Source organism: Ambystoma mexicanum, chromosome 11, assembly GCF_040938575.1.
Source record: "Ambystoma mexicanum isolate Mex_15411 chromosome 11, UKY_AmexF1_1, whole genome shotgun sequence".
NCBI lineage: Eukaryota > Metazoa > Chordata > Amphibia > Caudata > Ambystomatidae > Ambystoma > Ambystoma mexicanum.
In genome coordinates, this window is record NC_090934.1 from 687,575,067 (window position 1) to 687,588,656 (window position 13,590).

Below are 13,590 nucleotides of genomic sequence, written 5' to 3' on the forward strand. Positions count from 1 at the left end.
CAGGGTCTTTACAAGACTAATGGACGCAGTGGCAGCTCTACTCAGGGTCAGGACCACCACATTTATCCATACCTAGACGACTGGCTAGTCAGGGCGAGGTCTCCGGAGGCAGTACAGCACACGGCCACCGCCCTCATGGAAACACCATACGATCTGGGATTTTTCCATCAATCTCAAAAAGTCAGTTACTGCCCACGCAGAGTGTGACCTTCCTAAGTCTTATATGGGACAAGAGGACCGAGAGGATTTTCCCATAAGCGGACAAGATCACAGTTATCAAGAGGGCCACTTGGCATTTTCTCAGTAGAGCAATGACCTTGGTGTGGTTAAACCAACACCTGTTGGGAGTCATGGCAGCATGTCTCCTCGCAGTGCCACATACGAGGCTCAAAATGAGGAGGCTGCAGCTGCACTTATCAGCCTCCTGTAATCAGTAGAAGGGATCTCGGGTGGAGCAAGTGAGCATATACAATCTCCACCAGGATCTAGTCGGTGGGGTACAGACACCAACCTGCTGACAGGCAAGCCCTTCTGGCATCCTGCACCTCAGGTCATCATTACCACAGACTTGTTCCTAGAGGGATGGGGGCTTCCCTGAACAGCTACAGTGTCCATGGAGTATGGTCTTGTCAGGAGCAGGTGGAGCACATCAACTGGCTCATGATGATGGCTATCTGGCTTGCGCTCAAAGCCTTCCTCCCCTTGATCACCAGCAAATCTATCCGCATTCAGACACAACTTGACCTGCATGAATTACATCAACAAGCAGGGCGGCACAAGGTCCCCTCCCCTCTTCAGACTGTCGATCGACATTTGGGAGTGGGCTCTGGTAAACAACATGGACTTTTCGGCAATCCACCTCCCTGGGGAGTCCAACCTAGAGGTGGACAGGCTCAGCAAGCTGGGATCGGACAACTACGAATGGCAGTTGAACAAGGAGGTCCTTCAGGGGATCTTCATCAGGTGGGCACATCCGCAGGTGGACATGTTCGCCACCCGTACCAACAGGAGATGCCCCCTGTTTGCCTCATGGCTGGGGCAAGTCAGGTGTTTGTTAGGCGACATGATTCAGATCCTGTGGAACTACATGAACGCGTAAGCTTCCCCCCAGCCCCCCACTCCCTGGGTGCACAGGGTTATCTGCAGGATCAGGGAGTCACTGAGCCACGGTGGCCAGCGAGACCCTGGTTCTCAGAACTTCTCAGCCTGTCGGATCAGCCCCCGGTACGCCTCCCAGTGGGCGCACCCCACTTACTCTCCCAGCAAAGTAGCACAGTGGTTCACCCCGCTCCAGAGAAGTTACCCCTCGCAGCTTGGTTCCTGAACAGGTTACCCTGAAGTATCTCCACCTGCCCAGGCTAACTTGGCTATCATACAAGGGGCTAGGAGCAACTCTACTAGGAGCCAGTATAAAAGCAAGTTGACCAGGTTCTATCACTGGGCAGAATCAAAGGAAATTGATCCATTGACTTGCTCTTTGGACAATGTTCTATACTTCTCAGCGCACCTCGCCTGTTCAGGGATGCAGGTAGACACATGCTGCACGTATCTGGCGGCCATTGGGGCATACAAGAACTCGGGCAAGGAGGTTGTTTCATCCTCTAATCCGGTGGTTAAGAGGCACTTGACGGGTCTGACCAGATTGTATCCACCTATCAAAAATCCACACCTGTTCTGGGACCTTAATGTGGTGCTGGGCACCCTGGTGCAAAAACCATTTGAACCCATGGCATCCGCGGACAACAGGCTAGTTACCATCAAGATGGTCCTGCTAGTGGGACTTACCTATGCACGCCGAATCAGTGAAATCCCGGGCCTGGTTGCATCAGAGCCATATACTACATTTCATAGGGACAAGGTCCTGCTACGAACACACCCTGCATTTCTTCCTAAGGTCATCTCCTATTTTCACCTGAATGAACAAATAGTATTACCGACATTCTTTGCGGACCTTAAAGATGAGGTTCAGAAGGTATTGCACTTTCTGGATGTGCGGCATGAACTAAGATTTTACCTGGACAGAACTAAGAGCTTCCATAAATCAGACGCCCTCTTCATCTCTTTTGGGGGATCAAAACCAGGCTGTCAGGCCTCCAAGGCTTTCTTAGCCAGGTGGATGGTTATGGCCATCAAGGAGGCGTATGAGGGGCAGCACAAGCCTTTGCCAGAAAACATGCACGCCCACGCCATCAGAACCAAGGCCACATCGGTAGCTTTCCAAAGACAGGTTCTGTGGCAGACTATCAGCAAAGCGGCTACATAGGCTACTCCCTTGGCCTTCTGCAAGCACTACTGCTTGGATGCCAGCGCAAGGTCGGACGCAGCATTTGGCCAGGCAGTGTTGAAGAACTTGTTTTCTTAAGAGGGGCAACTCTCCACCCTGGGGCTACATTCATTTGTAATCATCCATACAGTCATTCGGCAATGTCAATATTGTTGACGCGTCAAAGGGGACTGAGGAGTGGCACCAGTGGACGGAGTCAGAGGAGCGGATGCTCCTGGGGCTGCGCCCCCGTGCACATCTAAACTTAAAGGGGAAGATGATTGTTCGGGTGAAGAAAAGTTACATCTCCCGTCCCTAGCGAGGGGTGGCCATACAGTATGGAGGAAAGGGTATTATGGACTAGGAGTACGTTAGTCACTACGGTGAGTAATTTATAATTTCTCACCTGAGTCAATCTCGCTAATCAATGACGGATTCTGACAAGACACTGAGGAACCTGCTGAAGTGTTTTTTTTTATGTTGAGTGGCATTCATTAAACTATATTCACCCCTTCTTGGAGTTCTAAATGCATTAACATAGTATCTTGAGGCAGAGGAATTGCCTTGTGTAACTGGTGCGTTATTCTGCATTTAACCCCACTTATTCTTAGGCCACAGCATTAAGCCCAACAGGTTTTGGAGAATCCCCATTTATTCTTTCAAGTCTTTCTGACTGGGGCAACCTGGTGTTAGCCAGGCATAGAAAGAGGACTGAGAATTTAAGGCTAGTGATGGACTAAGAACTTTGGAGGATCCTTGTTGTACCAATCACCCATCCTCTGACGTGGAACTTTGTCATCATACCCAAGCAAGTAGTAGGAGGTGAAATCATAGAGGCTTGGGCACAATTCAAGAAATAATGAACAGGAGCGGTACCCACAAGAAGGCACAGTAAGGACAGGAAGTAGCCATGGGATCCAGTGCAAAATGAAGAGAGCAAAGGACAGGAAAGTAGTACAGCAAACCCCAAACAGGGCAAGGGCAGGGTTGCTGGAGCAGGAAGGTGTGAGGAGTGATCCAGTAACATCAGACCCAACAAGTCAGGCCTAACACTTTGGATCCATGGCAGAGGTAGCATACCTCTTAACCTTTGAGTCATCACAGTGGATGAAAGAGAGGATTTTGTTTTTGGTGGGTGAGAGCCCCTTCAAGTCTTTGAATAGGCAAGGGGCTTTGCAGGTGAGCCAACTGAATTGATGATGTGTGGCATGCGTGGAGGTATGAGGCAGTCCATGAGAACACTAAGGTCAAGCAGGACAATACCTCAGCTGCCTAAATCCACACATTGAGAAAACAGTGGCAGGCTCAGTGTAGTCTAGAGACGCGCCTGATTCTTTGTTGAGCTCTGACTACTTCGGCTACAGCCCTTTAATTCCAGGAAGCAGGTAGAAAGTGATGAAATCACACGCGATCCATGCCATCTCCAATGCCTATTGGGAAGTGTAGGTATTGTTCACCTTCAGCTGCCACAGAAGCCGCGATGGCCAAAAGTGGACAGAAAACCGTAGCTGCACGCCTAAACCCAAAAGAAACTGAACAGCAACATTTTAAATGTGTATTTTTAATGTTGTCTCTACACACATCAATACATAGAAATGTTACTGTTCCAAGTGTTTCAATAGTAGAAATGTACGGAACAGACACACAATATTTACAGCGGATGTTCACAGTGTTGTTTCAACAAGCCTTCTATGTTTGTTTTTCAAAAGCAATTCAATGATTGCTATTGATTTAGGCTGCAAAACCTGGGCTAGGTTGATTCACGTGTTCCTACCAGGGCAAATATTTTATTTGGCACCAATGTCGGGACAAACCTGGTAGGATAGCATATTGCACAGCTAACAGGTGCTTCACTATGTATTGAAGGATATTTTATTTGCTTTTAAAACACTCATGCCACCAAGGAGGTTTCAAATCGCTCAAAGGAAAAATGGAGAGAGGGTCTAGATGAGAAGATTAAAGTCAAAACATGTTGCAGTACACAGGCAATAGGCAGAACAGAAGAAGTAGCTTTTTGGTCCCCTTCTGAACTGTGCTTTAATTCTGCTTTTTTTAAATGTCTTTATTTACATTTTTTAAAAGGTAACACCAAACAAACACACAAGTAACATATGCAATGCAGCAGAATAAAACCATCCTTATGAGTAAATAACAATCAGAATAACAAGCAATGGCACATTTGAAGCAGAAAATGAATCCAAATCACTCACATCTAACAATGGCTTTCCAAAAAATAGAAAACAAAATAAAACACATGGGATGTGTAATTCTGCTTTTTAATTTGGCGTTTATTCACGCCACAATAATTATTATCACCCGCTTTCTGCAGGTATGTGATGATTGTAACAATGTGCAGACGTACTTGTCTGAAAAGCAAGGGTGATTTCAGATAAACAGTGATCTGACAAGGCCTGATCCTTTTATTTGATGGTGACCAAGCCATGACACTCATGACAGTATTAACATTACATGAGAAAAACTACATTTCAGCAATGCAATGGGACACAACACACCAGTAAATCTATAAGAATCTTCACATTCAACTGGTCACTCAGATTGCTTGTCTGAACAACTTTCCCTTGCTTGGGAAACATGAATGACATGTGTCAGCATGATCACTGAAACTATGGTTACCACACTTGATTGGTACTTGAAAGGAACCCAGTGTTCATGACAATATGGATAATCTGCTTTGTGTGATGAATCCTGCAAAGTCATCACTGATCCCCAGCCTAAAGGCACCTGTGGCCAGGGGATGGCAACCGCTACCTGATCCTGACCCTAGGGGTGGTATTCTGTGAGTAGAAGGAGGCCGAAGGTGTTCAAGTGGAGGAAATGTAACTTTAAAAACAATGTGCAGTCTAGTTGTTGTTAGCCCATTCAATTACGCAGGACATTTAAATCACCTGAACATCTGTGGAAATGGACACAAGGAGAACATCAGTGATGAGAAGAAGGTTGGAAGAGAGAGAAGGAAGGCTGCAAAGTGTGTGGAGCAGGAAGCGTGACCGTGGCAGAGGAAGACCTATGGAGGCCCGTGGGGAGAACAAGAGCCACCCGCCAGAAGCAGGTTGGCATCCCTCAGAACAAGAAAGGAACTCCGGGAGAGAGAGAGCAGACAACGTGCATCTGACCTGGAGGAGGAGACGCAGTACTGCGGGGCTGCGCGGGTCTTGGCAGCGAAGGCTAGGACATCCGACTTGTAGATCCAGAGAGAAACTGTCCAGAAGGGGAAGCTGGCACCTTGCAAGCACATCTCAGCTGGTGCATGGTGCAACGTGGAGTCAGCCCAGTATCGAAGGGGGCCTGACACGTACAAACATGCTAAACAGCATTGTGAAAGTACTTTTGAATACCGACCAAATATAATTGAACGGAAAAGGTGAATACGGTATATTTCTCCTGACATGAGATGCCAGTTGGGAGAAGCCTGGAACCAACATTGCCAAGATCCAAAAGAGGTTCTAAGAGAAATAAAGAGGCAAAATGTGTGCAATTCTCCTGACATGCGATATCCATTGGGGGAAACCGGGAACAGGCATTGCCAAGAAACATTATAAGAAAGGTTGACAGAAGGAGCTTGAACAAACCCTCATATAAAGGATGCCAGTGTGAGTGAGATTGGTGCAAGAGCTATCTGAAGTCAACAAGGGTTGTTCCACTGGAGAGGTGCATCCCCTATACCTATGACATCATCCCTAGCCTCATGTGTACCACACCAGACACTGTGTTGGGACTCCACAGACCAAGGGGAGGCACCCCCTCTAGGCAGTAACTTGTGTAAAGAAAGTACTGTTATTATCAACATTGTTTTTTTTAGATATCAAACAGCCCCCGCCGCACCCATGTATACGGTACCCGGTACAATTGTGAACCCACCCACAGAAAAACACAAACCACATAATCCAAAAAGGGTAGCTAATACAACGGGACCTGTCGCAAATCGACCTTGCTTTCCTTTTAGTTTAAATCATCCTACTAATATCAATAACTCCATCATAGGATTACTTCCTGCAGACAAAAACAAATCCCCAATTGAAATCTGGGAAAAATCCCTTCTGCCTCGTTCCACCAAACATACTAAAGGGCGCCTTGTTGAATACACAATCTCTCAATAAGCACGCCATAGACAGTCATGACTACATTGTAGACTTAGATTTAGGTCTGTTATGCTTAACATACACCGGGATTACTGAAGTCAGTGTCCCAAAGATTTCAACGGCCGTCCCTGAGGGTTATTACACTTGGACACTCATATTAACCAGGTTGTTGCCAATTGCTCTTACTACCTTCATCGCCTGAAGAATATCCATCGGCTTCTTTCAGAACCAAACTGTGCATCAATTGCACGAGCAATAATGCTCCCAAGGCTTGTTTACTTAATGCCTTCATGATGTGTGCCAATAAAAAGAGCTTGGAGAAATCACAAGTGATCCAAAACGATGCTGTGCGCAACGTTAAAATAAAAGCCAGGCAAAAACATAACCAGTTGTCATCAAGCTATACACTGGCTCCCAATCTTCGCACGGGCAGAATTTAAGTCAGCAATGCTGGTACACAGATGTTTATATGGTACTACGCCCACATATCTTAAAAACATGATGTGCCCCTACGAGCCCAAAAGGACACTTCATTGCTCGACTCTATCGTTAGTGACCGAAGTTTCAAACGTTCCAATGGTCTTCGGAGGTCATTTCCTGTTGCCGCAGCCAAAATATGGAACCACTTTACCTGGGGCTGAGACAACAAAAAGACTGCAAAATATTTCGTAAACAATTAAAAACCCTACTATTCACATAAAGCCCCACCCACCCCCCGATGAACCTCTGAGTCCTAGTTGGTCCCTTCTTTGTTGTCTTTTTGTGTCTGTGTTCCCAGTGCTGCGATGCCTGTGGGCTCTGGTGTCTTACAAATAAATACATACAAATAAATAAACTGTAAGAATATCTCAAAAGAGAGTGAATGGTGCAGAGAAGCCTGATAAGGGTGTCCGGTATTGAAACCTTTTTGGAAAGAGATACCTGGCAGGAGAGTACACCAGGGTATGTAAGTGAACCAAAAGGGGGATATTCCTGGCAGGAGAGTAAACCAGGATATCAGGAGTTTGTTTCAGTTGATGCTGAGAAGATTCCTGGCAGGAGATTGTTCACGGGAAACTTACTTTGAAATTGTGTCTAAAAAGAGACTTTGTCATATTAAGTTCTTGTTTCAATTGAACATTTTGTCAACCAGGAGCTTTTAAAAGACATGCCTTTTGCCATACTTGAATCACTATCATGGAAAAGACATTAGTTTTGCCATCTTGAAAAGTATTAAATACTTTTCCTTGTCTTGTGAATGGAGGATAGCACAGGGGCAATGCGCTGGTCTTGGAAGCAAGACCACACAGATTAACAGAGGTTCGAATCCCGAATCCGCACTTAGAAACCGAAAACATGTACGGTATTAGGCACGTTATTAAAAAAAAAACAATTAAATAAATAAATTATCCAAACCAGTGCTATGAAAATAACATTGGTTTTGTCATCCTGAGGAAAGTATTAGGTGAATGAGACATTTTTACTGCTTTTAAGTGACTGGTCTTGAAACCAAACATTGTGAATGGATTACCTGAAGTAGTCTAGGGAAAGGGGGCCAGCCCTGGATACCAGAAGTGTTTTTGTTGAAGTTATATGTTTGAGTTGTTGCACTTTTCTATTAGGTTAAACTTTGAAACACTTAGCTTGCACTGTTTGCTTGTATATGTTAGTATGAGGGTCAGATTGAGTTTGGACACAAGGTCATCCTGCTTAAGTTTTAATTTGATAGGAAGAGGCATTCACGTTAGGATAGGGAAAGTTTGGCCTTTATCCAAACCCCTTTTTATGCTAATAAAATGACTAATATTGAGAAAAGTATATCTTTGTGTCCGCCTCTCATTGCTGACCCCTCACATTTGCCACAGAATTTTGACTCCAGCCTCCGCACTGTCTCAAGGCCATCAGCCCCAGTCACCATATGGGGTCCAGTCAGCACGTCCTGGCTGGCCAGACCGCCATGCGTGCGAGCTGCTCCTAGGCCCATTGGTTCCTGTCATTCCTCCTTTTTTAACAGGTACCAGTATTGGCATCTGCCACCCCCGCCCCACCTCAGCATTGACTCATTCCATAAGCTCTTGACTTGCCATGACCTAGAGGTTTGATTCATGGGGCTCAACTTTGTGGAACTTGAGGAATGACAGCTGGATCACCACCCTTCTTTCATGGGGGAAAAGGGCTTTTTCTCTTCATTCCCCTTTTTCCCTTGCCTGCCATCCTGAGTTTCCTGTGAATCCACTCACTCCTTCAACATGCAATTACCAATCCTCAAAGATGTGCTTCATGTGCACCAGCTAAGCCGATCCCATACATTCTACAGAAATGTCGGACCAATTACGGAACCTGAACCTGATGAGGCAGTTATGTCTTCAAAGCCACTCCCTCTTTTAAGACATTCAATTGCCAATTTCCACTGATGTGCTTCAGAATGTGCATCAGACGAACATGCCTGGATAGCCAATCATAAAACTACAACTCCAAATGCAATTTTGTGCCTTGCTGTTTTGTTCACCAGGGCCCAAATGTGACACAGCCCTTGACCGGATATTTGCCAACAAAAGAGACGACTGAGGATGGAATATGCTGGATGCAAGGTAAACCCAGCCTTTATTCACAATGCACAAAAAGCTGCAGGAAAACAGGATTAACGGACAAGCTCTCACTCAAGTTCTCCAAGTTTTCAATAGATTACAACAGTTTATGAAGTGCTGATTTGTTGCAGTCGATATCATGATGACAAACAAGTTGCAAAAACTATCCCTCTAACATTCATTGGTTCACACTACTAGGCTACATATATTCCATATAGGTATACCAGTCATGATTGGAGGGCCCCTATCTAATAGCTCCACCCTGGGGCCACCCACTTTAGATAGCACAAGTGCTACATTGCCATTAATAAGCTTCATTAGTCGGCAATAAACTGGGATAAGTAAGAGCTCTCATTGGTTGGCAGATAGTTTGGTCTGCCTTGGGCATTGATAAGGTGTGATTAATACAGCATTTCATAATGGGGGTAGAGAGATCAGTGTGCCACTGTTTGTTCCAATTAAACAACAGCCATCATTATCTCAGTGCCATGTCTGTGAAGATCTAATGCTGTCTTTGGAAGTTTGTCTGTGTGGCACCCCCTTGCAGTTGCATTATCTAATTATTTGCCCATTGTAACTAACGGCTGCTTTAAATCACGTGCTACTGGACCGTGTTTCAATCTTCAAATCTTTGCATTTATTCGGATTTTAGCTATCTCTAAACATGCGCGACTCGCCTGCCTGACTACTTGAGGCATCCATCATTGCGTTAGCAGGATGTTTATTTGACTTGCTCGTATGTGAACCTGAACATAAAAAGGCTGTCTGCCTTGCACTGCAGCTAATTAATTTTAATGGTCAAACACTCACCAGCCTGCAATCAGTTTTCTGTCTTTGCCGTTTCTGTGAAAACTTTCCTTTTTCCTTCCTGAAACCTTGGCATTCCTTTCTAGTGAGTGGCTGTACGGCTCTTGCAGGCTGCTAAGATGTATTTGCTCCGTTGCCCATTTGAGGCCTACCCCGATTTGTAAAGCCTGTCTTGCTGTCTATTTGTCATGTTTTAAAGATGGCAATGGCTGTATCATGTGTACTCTTCATGCTAACATTTCACTGCTGTAGTCTAATGGGATATATTGTATTTTCTGTCATACGCTGATTTCCTTGTAAATGTATTCTGCATCTATCCCTGCTTGCGTTTTAATCTGCTCGTAGCAGTGTAGTGAGTACCTCACTTTTGCATGCTGGAACCTTGCTCCTCCCTATCCTGGTGTCAACACTATACTCTGTTAATCTAGTTTTCGTTCCTACACTAATGTCATTGCTGCCTATTTAAGTGTAAGTCATGGGTTCTACTTTAGCGCATGTCTTCTCTTCACTTTTATATTTCTGGAATGGAGTAAGCCAGTCTCGGCTTGTATCGTTTTTCTCCTGCTCAGTACTTTTGAGTGCTGGAGGCAGAAGCTGGTATTTACATATTTATCTGTACCCTTACAGATTGTATTTGTGTGTTGCAGGTTGTAGATATGTTGTGCACTATGTGTTTGTGAGCTGCACTTTGCATTCTGTGCATTGCATGATGCATCAAATGTGAACTTTCCAGCCACTACCTGCTACAACCTCTATAACTTTGTTTTGTTGACTCTGTAAAGTTGACTCCTGGCTCTTGCCCACAGGAGGAGGGTAGGGGATTCCTTAATAGAACTGCAAATATCTCAGAGGAGACGCAGATACTGAAGGACAGGGTGTTGTAGAACTTTGCTGGACCATTCTCCTCAACTGGAGAAACGCTAAGTGCTAAAGTCTGATTCGGGGCAAAAAAATCATCCAGGGTGGCAGTGAGTGGTACAAATTATGTTAAGAAAAAGGGGGGAAGGCTTGCCATAATGCTGTTGAGAAGTGGAAAGGCCTGTGGCCTTATCCAGAGGAATTCACAGACTAATGCCTAACTAAAGGCACGTCTGGAGGTAGTGTAAACCAGTGTGCACTACACCTGAACCAAGAGCTTGTGATCACTAGTGAGTGTACCAGACATGCACGTGTGGAAGATTGGACTCTGTTCACATGTCCTGAATTATGGTCTAGGTTTACATGTGTGAAGGTAGCTCTTGTGAGTTGGCATCACGCTTGTCTGCCTAGGACATGTGACTGCTTGTCAAATGTCTGTGAATCCAATATATATGTATATATAATTGTATCATAAGAGCAAAAGAAGGAAAGTTGTCCACTACTATTTTTCAAAAGCCAAAGGACGAAAACACGCTTTTGATGGACAGTAATTGCCATCCAAAAAGTCTTTGCGATAACCTTCCCTTCTGGGAATATTTCAGGTACAGACGTAACTGTACTAACCAACAAGAATTTGACTTCCAGGCAAGACTTTTAGCATCACATTTATCTGAAAGAAGTTACCCAAAAAAACGACTGTAATTCATACAAATGAGTTAAACATATACCACGAGAGGTAACACTACAACAAGGCAAAAAAAGAGAATTTAAGTAAGAAAATTACAACAGTCCTAAGTTACTAACCTGTCCTTAATCAAATTTAAAAGAGAGATTAAAAATGGGTGGCATATTTGTAATGTAGGTGCCAATGCGATTCCACAGCTGAAATTTCCAGTCAATAGAAACCTTAGGGATAACCTGATGCCCACATACCAAACTGGTAACTCAAGGGAAGATATTCAACATGAACTTTGGACACAGTCACAAGCCCTGGGACACCTGACTTTATGTTCAATATGTGCACAAACTAATGGAAGCAAGGAGATTGATAAAGGGTGGCACACACTATGGATTCCAAAAATATTCACATATTAAATCTCAAATAATGTGATTTATTTGATTACATGTCTCCGTAAACTCTGCTATTTAGGAAGGACTAACGAACCAGCCCGGAAAAAAATATTGAACATGAGTCATACATTACAACATGAAAAGACTGCTCCTCTGTTAGAACATTTCCTACGATATTGACATACTGCACAGCAGATGAAATGGAAAATCTTGGAAAAGATCCATAGGCCACATAGAGGTGGAAAAACTAATGCCCTACTATTTAGGTATGAAGAATGCCAGAAGTTCAGATTAAAAACAGATCGCAATGGACTTAATGAAAATATCCCATGACAACATATGGCTAGACTCTAATGAATCATATTTTGTGAATCATGTGGAATGAGTGCCATCCTACAATTATCTAATCCGACCTTGACTGCCTACATCATAATTAATTGTGACAACAGGCGAACTCTGACAAAAGAAAAAAGTTTTAAAAAACCTGTTGGGAATGTTATGCATCGAAGTGTACATCTTGAAACATAGTAAGTTATAGACAAAATAAGAGAATTAAAAAATGGTGGCACGCTGTGCATGTACGCAAAGTGAATGATACAAATTGTCACTGTCTTCATGAAATGATGAATTATGTAATAACAAAAAAAGTTATATCATTGATTAAAAAGATATATTTCTTTAAAATGGTGTTTATCAGAAAAATGTTTTGTCAAATCACAACATAAAGCCAAAATAACATCTTTTAAGTAGTGGTATTTTCATTCTTCTAGAATGGCCCCTGAAGACTATGCATGAATACATTCTCAACTATGGCTGCATGCAATGAACACAATTTACATAGACCAACACAAATGGTGTCACTACACATATAAGTGATGATGTATCTTGTATAAATGAAAAGAAAAATGTCGGCCGCTGTAGGACAACATGCAACATGCAAATGCAGTATCTTTCTGGATTAATGAATAACTTGAGGGTATTTATAATTAGTACCCGGCAGGCACGCTCTGTCCACGGGAAATACTTGTGTGGATTGGCTCTTTTCCGAGCCATACCACACGGTATTCCCCTGGACGTACTAACGTGCCAGCGTTTGCTTTCACAGGGGGCGTAGCAGCCCTTTAGCCAATGAGGAGGCTCGAAACGGGGCAATCCCCGCTCCGAGCCTCCCCAAGGCTGGAGGCTGCCTTCGTACCCCTCCAGGGACGCAGGTATGTTTTTTTTTTTTCCCCTCCACCCACCTCCCCTGCAAACTATCCCTTCCTCGCCCTCCCAACCCCATTTACCTTCTTTTTTCTTTTTCTCAGGAGCGAACGTGCTGGGAACACTTCTGTTCCCAGCACATCTGCTCCTGATGGCGGCCGCGTTTCGAAACAGAAACAAATGCTATTAGTACCCCGGACTAACTGGCCCGGGGTACTAATGGCTATAAGATCCTTGGTGGCGAGCCAATACCACCCATGGTAATGCCCCCAGGGCCTGTAACTAGGGGCCCCAGGGGCATTACCTGGGGCGGTATTGGCCCGCCGCCTCGGTTCTTATTGCCACAATATTGTTTAGACTACAATTCCATATAAACATAGGTAAAATGTCAATTTCAGGGCAATGTGGACAAACTTTTTATTGGATGGTACTTATTCATGTTCCATTTTAAACTCCAAATTTCAGATGGAGGATATGATAAAATAAACAGCATGGAACATACTTCAAATGTCTAAGGTTAGTGAAAGCTCTATGCCATATTTTGTAATGACAAACGACACAAGAAAACAACAGTTTTGCATATTGAGTTAAAACAGTGAATCATTTTATTTTGTCATAGACATTTATAGTCTATCAAATTTTATGTTTCATTTATAGAAGACTGAATGTCTTAGAACAATATCCAGCAGTAAATAATAACTCACAACATGTCCCGTTTTTT

General features: G+C 44.0%; 1 protein-coding gene across 3 annotated transcripts in view; it reads left to right on the plus strand.

Moving 5' to 3' along the window:
- ELP4 (elongator acetyltransferase complex subunit 4) overlaps window positions 1-13,590 on the plus strand; it is a 1,964,259-nt gene that overhangs the window by 1,892,275 nt on the left and 58,394 nt on the right. For 2 of the 3 annotated variants that reach the window (XM_069623547.1, XM_069623545.1), the window contains one exon: window positions 8,855-8,933. The exons of the other annotated variant lie outside the window; for it this stretch is intronic. In XM_069623547.1, the coding sequence (XP_069479648.1) occupies window positions 8,855-8,933 (79 nt within the window). The remainder of the gene's footprint in view (window positions 1-8,854; window positions 8,934-13,590) is intronic. 3 annotated transcript variants of the gene reach the window in all.